This window comes from Vigna umbellata, chromosome 9, assembly GCF_029865625.1.
Source record: "Vigna umbellata cultivar VRB3 chromosome 9, Vumbellata_1.0, whole genome shotgun sequence".
In the NCBI taxonomy this organism is placed as follows: domain Eukaryota; kingdom Viridiplantae; phylum Streptophyta; class Magnoliopsida; order Fabales; family Fabaceae; genus Vigna; species Vigna umbellata.
In genome coordinates, this window is record NC_142173.1 from 19549660 (window position 1) to 19562366 (window position 12707).

General features: G+C 31.8%; 1 protein-coding gene and 1 pseudogene across 1 annotated transcript; one reads left to right on the forward strand and one right to left on the reverse strand.

Annotated features, from left to right (window-relative positions):
* The first annotated feature begins 29 nt into the window (after positions 1-29).
* LOC148192827 (AUGMIN subunit 3-like) lies at positions 30-7855 on the forward strand. The gene is made up of 10 exons (XM_088098359.1): positions 30-181; positions 1706-1763; positions 1836-1891; positions 2382-2534; positions 3390-3501; positions 3605-3746; positions 5598-5673; positions 6057-6152; positions 7253-7392; positions 7526-7855. The coding sequence occupies exons 1-9, from the start codon at positions 56-58 to the stop codon at positions 7382-7384; spliced, it is 951 nt and encodes a 316-aa protein (XP_087954485.1). The 5' UTR covers positions 30-55; the 3' UTR covers positions 7385-7392; positions 7526-7855.
* A 1609-nt stretch (positions 7856-9464) lies between these two features.
* LOC148192828 (WAT1-related protein At3g30340-like) lies at positions 9465-12435 on the reverse strand (annotated as a pseudogene).
* Positions 12436-12707: the final 272 nt, after the last annotated feature.

Here is a 12707-nt window from a genome sequence, read left to right on the forward strand (position 1 = left end):
TGGTTATCTGTTGCATTCTGAAGGCAATGTTAACTTCAATTTCTTTTGACCATAAATGCTTTTTATTAAATTACACTTTTTCGTACGTGATATTGCTGCCTGTGAGTACAGGAGAAAGCATTCTGAATTGAAAGGAGAACTTTCAAATCTTTATAACCATGAAGAGAAGCTGCTATCAGAGGTTTGTTACTAGATTGTTTTTATTCTAGAATTGTTGTATCAATTTATTTTTCCATTGAAAATGCCTGGACTTCCCTGTCTAAAGGATCATCTAATTACCAATGTAGCATTTATGGATTTGATTTTTATGCTATGTGAATCTTCAAGGCATTGCAATTTACATTCTTCAATATTTTCATAGTTCACTCTATCTTTTGTCTGATATTTTGGTAAGTTGGTACGTTTTGTAGCCTAGTCCATTATGAAATCTTATTCTACTGCCCACTCTTCTATTCAGATCCAAAGTAATTACACTTTCAGAAAGGGGGCATTACTTATGCCTATTACTCCTGTAGATGGAGTGTTAGTGACTTTAAGTTGTATGTATTTCAAAAATTCAACGACCTTCATTCAGTTCATCAAATAATGAAGAGAAGGAAAACATGCGTGGTACAATTGATATTTCCAATATGAAGTGAGTCAGGCTATTCTACAAGTAGCTGTAAATTTCAACTTTCAAGTGGGGTTTTGTAAGGTGGACCTAGAAGTACTTTTCTAAGAAAGACAGTAATTCTGATTGGAAATAAGCTCGAGAATATTGTGATTTGTATGCAAAGAAAAGGAAAATAAGTCTAGACTTTAGATTTTGATGTTTCTCCAAAACCCACTCTGCTATCTTCTCCTCTAACAGTTAATCCATCCCCAACAACTGATTGTCCCCACTAATCCCCAACAAATTGATTTCCCCACTGATACCCCAACTTTCTTTCCCTCTGAAACCCCCTCCGCTACTTGGTCCTGATTTCTCCTTTTATATGTTCATTTTATCTGGGGCCAAATAACACCTTGCATACAGAGAAATGATTGTTTCACTTGGACACTGAGCTATTTGACCATAACGCTTCAGCTGTGGAACAAGGATAAAAGAATGTTCTTCTAACTTTGACTTAGTTCAATTATGCAATTCATTCATCATGGCGTTTCACATTGAGATCCCAAGTTTTCATAAACTTTGGAAAAAATGAAAAAAAATTGGCAATGAGGGAATTAGAGAAAACAACACTTCATTATTGAGTAAATAAAATCTTATCAGAATATGCCAGCATCCTCCTGAGTCTCAATTCTGGCTTCCATCCCTTCTAATTTCCATGACAAATCATCCAGCCTTCTCTGACAGGTGTCATGAATCATGATAATATGCTTTGCTAGTTACAGGATGTCCATCTTGATCTGGTAGGTCGGTCCAAAATAATAATAGATCACCAATTTCAAAAAGATAATAATATTATTAAATCACCAGATTGCGGATATTACATCAGTCTTGCTCTCCCAGACTTCGAAGCTCCTAGAAATGTTATCTCTGTCCAGAAAACACATGACTTAATTTTCCTTAACTCCTACACCAATATGAACGGAAGTACTTAATTATTCTCTATAGAAGCTTTTAAAGGACAGTTATTATTATTAAAACTAAGTCCTATAATACAATTTCTAAATAATTGGTCTGTGTGTGGTCCAATGCCTTATCATTTTCTTCCCTTTTCAGACTATTTCAGATTTGTGCTGGGAGCTAGCTCAACTCCAAGATACGTACATTTTACAAGGTATTTTCTTAACACAACTATTGAGAAGAAATTCAATTTTATTTCATTAATTTTGCATTCTTTATCCTATAGGTGATTATGATTTGAAGGTCATGCGACAAGAGTACTACATTAATAGGCAGAAAGCAGTAAGTTTAGCCATCTTTTTGTACTATGATTGTTATTTATAAATATTTCCTATGTGTTGGGCTATGCTGGTTAGATTTTTGTGCGCATCCTCGAATTTTAGATTGGTTCTCCAAGTTTCTGTTCTCGGTCATAGCTAACTTTTAAATTGAGTTGCAGTTTCTTATCTTCTCTTCTGATAGTGTATAGGTTACACTGCAAGTAATATACACCAGTGAATAGCTTAGAGCTGCCTCTGTCAGTGATGACAGCTGTTGAGTTAGTAGTGACAGCTTTCAGTTAGTCAGACCTAGGACTCTATATCTGTATTCTATAAATTACTTATTCTATAAATTACTTCTCCAATCAAATCAAATAATAATGAAACAGTTCACACTACTTATCTCTTTCTTTAAAGTCAATGAATTTTACATATTCTATCAGGCTGTTTGGATTTGTCTTAAATTGATCAAGTACTTCTACTGATAACAAACCTCTCCATTCTTTTGGCAGTTCATAAACCATCTCATCAATCTCCTTGCCAGGCATCAGTTCTTAAAGATAGCCTGCCAATTGGAAAAGAAGCACATGCTTGGAGCATTTTCGTTGCTCAAGGTTATTGAGTCTGAGCTTCAAGCATACTTGTCTGCAACTGAGGGACGGGTGGTATGTATCCTTAGAATTTTGGCATTGCACTTATTCTTTAATTGTGTGATTATTTATTTTCATTGCTTTGACTTGTAGTGGTATATTTCTTATTTCAAAATTCCCATTTACCACTTCCAATTTAAAGTGTCTGATTTTCTTTTCTTACACATGGTGTGATTGGTTATCTTAGACCCCCTTAACTTTCTTTTAGGTGAGTAGTGAGATGGGATGGGGAATAGTTAGTTGAGGAGAGAAAACAAGTGTTGTCATATGGAAACGGGGTCATTGAGTGATCTTTGATCATGAGGAGCTTCTTCTCCTGTTCTCGTTTCTTCTTTCATAGTAGTATAATGAAATCATACAAACAGATAGAATTACTCTATTAAAATGTTTATGAAATTATACACCCAAGTATTTTTCATTTGTTTAATCCAATCTGAGAGTGAAGGCATACGATACAACGTTAGGTCTTATCATTCATGACTTGTTGGTTGCACTTAAGAAATATTGGTGATTAACATGAAATAGATGCAATGTGCTTTTATTAGAGTCACGCTAAGTAGAGTTTCTTATATAAATTCTCCCTTTTGTCCTCTGCCACTAAGGGATTTCGCTCCTTTAAAGTTAGTAGGTGCACTTTAGAGAACAAAGTGAACTCACAATTGTTGAATGTATTTGGCTCCTTCAATTAAGCATCATTGATTTTATCACAATCCTATCAAGTGTTCTCCTCTCACCTTTGAGGAGTCAAATCCCCCTCTAGAAGACCATTGAATACCTTCTTTATATTTTCCTTCTAAACTTTAGGGCCAAAGTCCAGTTTTGCATCACACCTCTACTTTTATCTTTTGAACTTCCCTTTATGGTTTGCAGGGTCATTGCTTGGCCCTGATCCAAGCTGCCTCTGATGTTCAAGAACAAGGAGGAGTACATGACAGTGATCATTTTTTGCATGCTATCAGAGACCTGCTAAAAATATATTCAAGTGAGTATTTATTCATCAGAATATTATGATTTATTCAAGTTAGAGTGTTCCTGTTATCCTTCTGATATGCTATCCTGTACGGTGCTCTACATTTTCTTCCCAGATACACAAGCTTCACTGTCGACATATGTATCAGCTCCTGGCATTGTCAAGCAGATATCAGCTCTTCATTCGGATTTGACGAGCCTTCAGTCCGACCTTGAGAATTCTCTTCCCGAAGACAGAAATAGGTGTATTAATGAACTGTAAGTATTGTGATTAAATCAATGTACTATAATTTATGAAATGCTGTAAAATTATGAACGCTTATGCTTCACTGACCTTATTTAATTAACGCTCTTTTGGATGTCACCAATATATTCCTTCTATGGCAATCATAGGGTTAGGTTAGGATATATACCGTGGAGTAAATCAAAGTTAATTTAACGCCAATCCTTAACTGTTTTACTTAATGAATTTCTCACAAAACTCTCTATTGAATGGAAAGTCTGTGTTGAAAGAGGAAAATAGATGCAATATATGCTGAAAAATGTGTGTATGGACTACACAACACAGTCCATGTTATATGAGCTGATTACGAAAAATACAAAGCTATTAGAGATTTTATTCCTATATATATGATCTGATATGCTTATAAATCATATCCTAATAAATTTGATTATGATAAAATGTGTTCATAATTATAAAGACCATAATTAAATAAGGAAAGAAATCATAAAATATTAAAGAAAAATAAATCCTCAGAGATCATCTAAAGATACTGTAAAGTATTATGAGATAATATCGTTTAATATTTCTAATAGTTTGCATCATAAACATCAAGCTCATAAAATTTCTTGTTAAGTTTTTTTTTCTACAACATTGAATTATCTTAAAACAAAAGTACAATGCTTGAACTTCATCAGATCATTTGTCATTAATTTTTGTTTTCTAAATATGACATGGTTCTGCATAATAACATATCAATGGTGGTTTAATCAAAATAATTTTCTATATAGGGGCATTGATTGATGAGTGTGTCAAGTTTTGGATTGGTGTCATTTGATTTAGAGTTCGTTTGGATTCTCCATAAACACTTACAAGAGAGAAAATTAAGGAAAACAAAATTAAGTTTCTCCTTAAGCTAAAATTAGTTTAGGAATGCATAAGGTGATTTTAGCTCAAGAAGAACATTAAACTTTTTATTTTCTCTTAGAAATGCTAAAATTTGTTGAAAAATACCCTTAATCTATAAAATCATTGGAGGCTGCTATTTTTGTGAATTTAGCGAATATGAAATTTTTAGACAGACATGCTTATGCATCCTGTTATAATTATAGAAATAAAGAGTAGATCCTATATAATCAAGAATACAAATATATATATATATATATATATATATATATATATATATATATATATATATATATATATATATATATGTATATATATATATATATATATATAAGTTGTTTTTATTCTCTGTGTCATAGCCTTATTATTAGAGAATATCAAATCTCTTCTATTTATTTTATTGATTCGATTTTCTTAATATATAAATACATCATCTGTGCTGTAGGCTTGACTGTAAAATATTTTTGTTTGTGACATTCTATTTGCATTGTCAATATTTAGGGTCCATGTCCATACAGTTTTACATTTGCAGCGGTATAAAGTTTCTGCAATTGTTTAGTGAGATAGTGATAGGGTCTTAAGGGTTTATGTCAGGAAAAAGGGGACAAAAACAGGACATAAGGTGGGATGGAGGGGGAAGTTGGTTAGGCAGTTATGTTTGGGAGTTTATTTTAGGAAATAGCTATATAGGGGGGAATAAGTGTCTTGAAGGGACACATTGTTTTGTTGAGTAGTTGGGACAGGAACATTGCATCCTGTGGACGGAGACAGGCTTCCTTGTATGCTTACGCACATTGTTGTGTTACCAGAAATAAAGAGGCAATTAATCTTTTGTGTTAGAGTGTGAGTTTCGTGTCTGATAGTTTCTAGTTTTCTTAAAGCATCAGATAGCAATGGGTTTTTCTTTTACTTATTCTCTAGTTTGGAGTGTTGTTTTGTTCCTCATTTACTGCAATTGTTCATGTCAATTTTTTAATCTATAGGTGCAACCTTATTCAAAGCCTGCAGCAACTGCTCTTTGCATCTTCAACCACAGCACAACCAATACTGACCCCTCGGGTATGACTTCTAGATCTATACTGTGGCTTGGTTTTAATTTGTAAGACATAATTGTAGCAGTGCTTTTTGTATTTTTTTATTAACAAATATTAACTATACTTTTCATGTCCATTAATTACAACCAAAGCCTTTTCCTAAAAGGTAGAGTATTTGTCATGTCCTCTGTAAAGAATAAAATCAAAACCGTTGTTCCATTGTCAGGGTTTTAAGGGAATGGATTAGTTTCTGATGTAGTTGTGATGTGGACCTTTGTGAAAAAAAAGTAACTACATTTTGATTACATATCTGAATCTAAGTTTTATCCAAATGGGCATTTCAGTTTTTTACCTTTTTGTTTATATTTTGTTTTGACATTTTGCCTTGTTCCATCCAATATTATTTAGCCATTAATGAAAGAGCTTGATGAAATGGAAAAGATTAACGCAAAGCTGTCTGCTGCGGTTGAAGAGGTGACACACGAGCATGTCAAGAAGAATGAGGTACATGGATCTGAACCTTTTATCATGTCATCTGGTTAGTAATTTCCCCAAGTCATTGATTTCTTTGAAGAAACCCTTTTATTGGGCATCTTCTAATTGGTTGGTTGGAATCTGGGGAATAGTTTGTTGAATTTTATCTAGGCCAACTGTATTGCATTAAAGTAAATTCAATTATTAAGAGTTTCAATTGTTAAGAATTTCAATATTGCATTAAAGTAAATTCAATTGTTAAGAGTTTCAATATGCATGTTTATGCTAAATTTTTTTCATATTAACATAATCCAATTAACTAGATTGTTTTTTTCCCTATTATTAAGTCTACTGCTATTTGATTACTTAAGTCGTTCCATTCCCTGCTTGTCGTTGAGGAGAGTTAATGTTTTCTGAAGTATTTACTCAGTGCAGTGAAACGCAAACGACAGCATAAGCATGATAAAAATGCTGGAATTCTTTAATTTCCACCCGCTTCTACCCTCAAGAAAAAGACCTAATAATCTTTTTGATACTCTTGACCTGAGTTTTCTACTGTTCTTACCTAACACTTCTCTTAGTATTTCCTTTCACTAATAACTTTCATGAAAATACTTCTTTGGTATAGTTTTTTTCATACAATTGAATCTGAAAACTTAAAATGTGAGGACAATAGTTCATTAATCCTGAAAATTGAGCCTTGACCTTGGCCTTACTGAATGATGAATATAATAAAAATATGTATGAGATTAATTTCTATTTGTGTTAAATATATATATAGGGTATTATATTTATAATAAAAGAAATATGGGTTAAGTCCAAAATACAAATAAAAAATAATAATAAATTAACTAAAAATAAAAGATAAAAATAATATATCTAACACTGAAAAAGTAAAGTATATTAATAATAATAGTTTTTAAGTTCAAATCGATGTAGTCACTCTTGACATATTCTGATGTTTTTTCTTGATAAAACTTAGCTTCTTTCAATCTTTCATTTCCATCTCGTCACCATCATATTGTACCACGCCTCTATTGTTAAGTTTTACATGAATGTGTATATATTCCACATGCATTTCAAAGATTCTGAAATTATTGTGATGACTGAAACTTTGTACTGGCATCCAGATTGTAAAACATCATTCACAAGAAATTGGACTTCAAAGACGAGTCTTTGTTGATTTCTTCTGCAATCCTGACCGATTAAGAAGCCAAGTCAGGGAACTGACTGCTCGGGTCAGAGCCTTGCAAATTTCATAGCAATCCAAGTACTATCCTCAGTTTCACTCTCTACTTGTTTTATTATTATTGTTATTATTATTATTATTATTTTCTATATGCTTTCTTATCCAAATGAGCAATGTGCTATCTTTTGTTTATACAAGTGTTTTTCTTGTCCAGATTGATTTAACTTCCTATGCCTGCGAACCTGTGGTCGAAACCTAGTAAGGAGCGTTGGCTCAAGCAATATTCTTTCCTTTCTTTTCTTACTTGATTTGAAAAGGATGGAATCAAATACTTCTTTTATTCTGGTAGTGTAGATATTTATTAGTGTATGCTGTATCATCTCTCCCTAAGAAATTGGAATTGTTGTGCTTTACATGTGAAAATTAGCAAGTACATTACATATATATGTAGATAAAAAACTGTGATTAAAGAATTGGCATGCTCCGCTTGCCTGAGTAATTGATGAATTACTTCTCAACCCAAATTTGTTGATCATTTGTTATGCACCTAAGTATTGAAAAGTTTGTCTACTGTAGTTACCATAGCATTTAAGAGAGTCCTTGTTCCCCATTAGACCCCAGTTTAAAGGGCAGTTTCGGAGTGTTCTCAGAATTATTCATACATTATTCGTTTTTGTTTTCTTGTATCCCTTCACCAGATATTGTTCTTCCTCTGTTAACAAGGACTAGAATCTGGCAATGTTTGTTATTTCTGAGTTTCTCTTAACCCAAGTTGCAAGATGGTGTGCATAACTTGGTCATCCCTATAAATTGGGATGCGACCAATGCCATAAGTTGCAAATAAGAAAGACAACACTTTCCAGAGGGAGATTGGGATCATGAGCTTTCCTGATCCCTGCTGCTTCATCAAATTTGTTGAATATTCTAGAACTGAGTAAAAAAGCTTAGTGTATGGATGCTAAAAATTTGTAGAATAAAGGGATTATTTATCTCTAATATACAGGGAGTATCTACAATTACGAGTCCTATAACTTGAAAAAAAAAGTACTGTTGAATCTATTGTAATCAATAAAATGGAACTTTCCCAAAACCACTTCTCAGGAAATCTACTACTCCATTATTGTCACTGAAGCTGTTTTTTAGCTATTTCTCTATATCAGCATTTGCTCACATCACCTCAATTAATCGACTAAATACTACCCTTACTATAACAGTGCCATCATAGTATGTTAGATCATAAGCTAAATGTAGATATTTACCCAATTATTTCAAAAAGAAACCCTACTATATACTTTTATTTATATTTTTTTTCTTAATTTATGACTAACAGTAATACCGTTATCTATTCCTATCCCACTTTCACCCATGAAAATTGAGGTTTAAAGATAATAAAGAAGGCTTTTTTCTTCTAAAGTATACGGGACCCTATTAAAAAACACTTTGTTTTTGTTTATACTTCAACTCTTATGCAGCTAAGAAAAATTAACTGAAGGAAAATAAGAAAAAAAAATACAAAAGTTTTATTTATTTTAAAATAGTCAGTAGCTAACACTATCCTTCCATAGGAATTTCAAGAAAGTACTTTTGTTTGTGTCGTTATAATTCAAATTTAATAAGCGAGTTTAAGTTAATAAAAATGTAAGAGTTTGCAATCATAAAAGACTATTTTTCTGAGATATAAAGAAAATAAAATGATTCTACTTTATTGGTGTCAAAATGAATGAATTTACTTTAATCATGAGTAAAGATACACAATCAAGATTCCATCGAAAATTTCTTTCAAGTTCAAATTGCGAACTACAAATAAAGAACGTAGAGAAAAGAAAAATGGTGAATTTTTTTATAAAGAGAACTCTACAATTTTTTCTGAGACATTATCTATGTGGTGTATGTATGCAAGGAAACAAATTACTGGAAGAAAGACAATTAGAATTGTGAAAAACTACCATGTTAAAAATTATAAGAAATTTGGTCATGTGAAAAGAAAATTGTTCCAACAAAAATTAACACCAAGAAAATGTAATGACCATTACATTACTAAAGATGAGAGCACATTTAAGGACGTGATGACTCCATAAAAATGAAAGTTGCAATGAAAACTACAATGGAAATAAGACTCAATGGATATTCATAAAATATCTATCACTGTGAAATTACAAGTTAGGTTTTACATGTGCAAATCAACCAGTACATTACATGAATGCATATGAAAGCTTTGCCATTATGCACACGAGTAATTGAAAAATTGGTACTGAAGCTAAATTTCTTAATATTCTCTCCTGCATGAAAGTCTTGAGAATTTTATCAGCTTCTAGTTACTTCAATGGACAACTGCTTCACTTGTAATTCAGATAATCCTTGTTCCCCTTTAAGCCTTAGCTTAGAGGCTATATTTTGGATTGTCCTCAAAATTGTTCATACATTGTTCATCTTCTTGACTATCCTTCATGGCATTTTGTTCTTCCTCTTTACTTTTACCCCAAAGTAAAATATAAGTGCCAGAAATAACCAACACTGATCCTGCAACACTGCTCATTGTATGCAGGGATGCATCAGAGGCAATGCACTGTAAAAAAAGGTGAAAAAATGAAAAGAAAAAGAAAACAGAATGATCATAACCAAATCCAACCTTCCCAAATAAATCTCCTCTTGTAATATAGAGAAATCAAGCACTGCCACAAACATCTGCAGAAGAGGGGTGAATGCTGAAGTGAAAACTGGACCCCTTTGTTTCACACACCATGACATTGCCACATAGCACAACCCTGATCCAACCAGTCCCTGTCTCCACACACAGCTAACTTTTAATGCAAAATTTTGTATAAATGATGCTGGCTTGGCTTGTTTGGATCTTGTACAAAATGTCTTAAACTTAACTTTAAGTCTAATTTAATCTTAAAAAAGTCTATTTGTAAGCAAAAGTTTGTATCCATTTTAATACTATAAATTTGTTGCTTAAAGTGAGTGAATTGAAATTCAAATTTGGGACTAAACTACTAGTTTATTCCCTCAAAATGCATCAAACTAAACTCTAAAACTAATATAATTGACAGTTATACTTCTAAAAACTTATTTTATGAATTCTTCAATTTTAGACACTAACGGGACTTTCAAGGATTGAAACAATGGCTCACTATTGTATTTAAATCATGGTGACATGACAAGAAACTTCCACAACCATTTCTAAATGTTGAGTTTTTGGATAAAGGATATGGATACTTACAGAATATACAACAGTGAGAATCTCTAACTTTCCTCTGAGAATCCATTTGGTCTTACTTCTGTCTATGAGCAAAGTTAAAATTGCTGATTGAATGGCAGCAAAAAAGGACAAAAGGGCTGTGCTAGAGTATTGAAATGGATACTTTCTGCTAATCCTTGCTTGTATGAGAAACCATGAAGACCACAAGCCACATCCTGCAGTCAGAAGCAGTGAACCTATTATCCATTTCTTTATATTGGAAGCTGATGCTGTTGTTGTGCCTTTTTCTGCAATGTGATCTTGTTCTTGCTTGATCAAGGGCATTCCTTTGTAAAGGATCAACATCAAAGCTCCACCAATACACACAAAAGTTCCCAAAACCTTAGCCTTAGCACTCACTTTTCTCATGTTTACCTTCTCTATCCTTACAATTTCAAGATAAAAGGGTCACAATCACTGTAGCATCCACTGATCTATAATGTCACAAAATTTGCTGCATAAAACTTTCACAAGACATTTCCTGTGATTTCAATCTTTAGAAGTTATTGTTTTTTAAAAAACGTTTTTCAGATTGTATAATTTGAAAACTAAAAATGTACTTATATATATATATATATATATATATATATATATTCATCTGTATCCATGATTTTGTTTGACTTACCCGAGTGGCAGTGCCATGATAAAGGTAAATACAGGCACCATATTTAGAAATGCACATGAGAAAGTTGCAGATGTATATTCCAGTCCCATAAGAAACAGGTATTGTGTAAAGGTAACCCTGCAAATAAGTCAAACACTGTAATGGTTTAGCTTCTTCCATTATCACTTTTAGTGGAAAAATTAAATAAATAAACTTCTCATTCTTACAAGTTTTTATAGAGAAATGTTTTCAAATATATATACTATATATAATCTCAAATCTGTATTTTCCAAACTCACTGTCTTGTATAAAAATTTAAATGGGGTTCATTGATTTAAAATAAATTCTCTCAAATAAGGAATAAAGCTCACGTATATTTATTAAAAATAACTTAAAACTCACATTTTTAGTAAAAGGATGTATTAAAAAAAATAATATTATCAAATTTCTTTCCAAAACTAGCAATTTTTATAGAATTCTTACCCCACAAGAGCACTTATGAAAAGCAGACATATTATGTGACCCTCCAGCTTCCTTTCCCTGTAAAATTAAATTAACAAACAAAATTAATGACAATAAATTAGTAATCAATCTAAATTGAACAAAAAAAAAATTAGATTATGTAATTTAGAAATCAAAATTAACTTTTAGAATGTCTAATCTGAAAATCAAATGACTTTCGGATTATGCCATCTAGAAACCATTTTTTTTCTCAAGCCTCTTCAATTTCTTAAAGTTTTTTTAGTTTTCGTATTGTTCAAACAAGAAGTCGTTTTTGACTTCCACATTGGACAATCTGAAAATAGTTTTCAAGAAAATAATAATTTGAAGGTTATTTTTAATTTTTAAATTATATAATCTGAAAGAACTAAGTAAAAAAGATATTTTTAGAGATAGAAAAAAACATACTATAGGAAGAAAATGTCCATATTTAAAATTCTTTAAACAACTCCGTATTAAGAACTTATAATAGAAGAAATTTCACATTTCTTTTTTTTTTTAGATTATTTATGATGAAATAAATTGAAAAATTCTTAACAAGCATATACCAAGCAAGAGCAGAAAAAGTAAGAATTGATTGAAGTAAATGGTACCTTTCATAGAAGCAAGCAATAGGTGCTAAGAAAATGGCTGAAATAGCTTGTCGGTATGTTAAGATGGTGAAGTAATCCATTCCTTCATTAAGCACTTTCTTAAGAAATATATTCACAAAAGCCAAAGCTAGGTTAACAATAATCATCACCAAAACAGCCTTCATCATTTTTGCTTCTTTTACTCTCTTAATTACACTTAATTGTATGTTTAGCTTTTGAACAATGATATCTTATTCCATATATAGAGAGAGATGAATTAACCCTAAGAAGAGAAGAACAAATCAAAAGATATCATATATTCCATTCCAATATTCTTTTCCATTTTAATTTGTTTGGTGGGAATTTTCATGTCATAATCAGCCATGTTTAATGACATCACCTTCTCAAACTTTTCATTAGTGGGAACAAACATTGATTTGTAAATACATTAATCAAATTTCAAAAGCATGGCCACTCA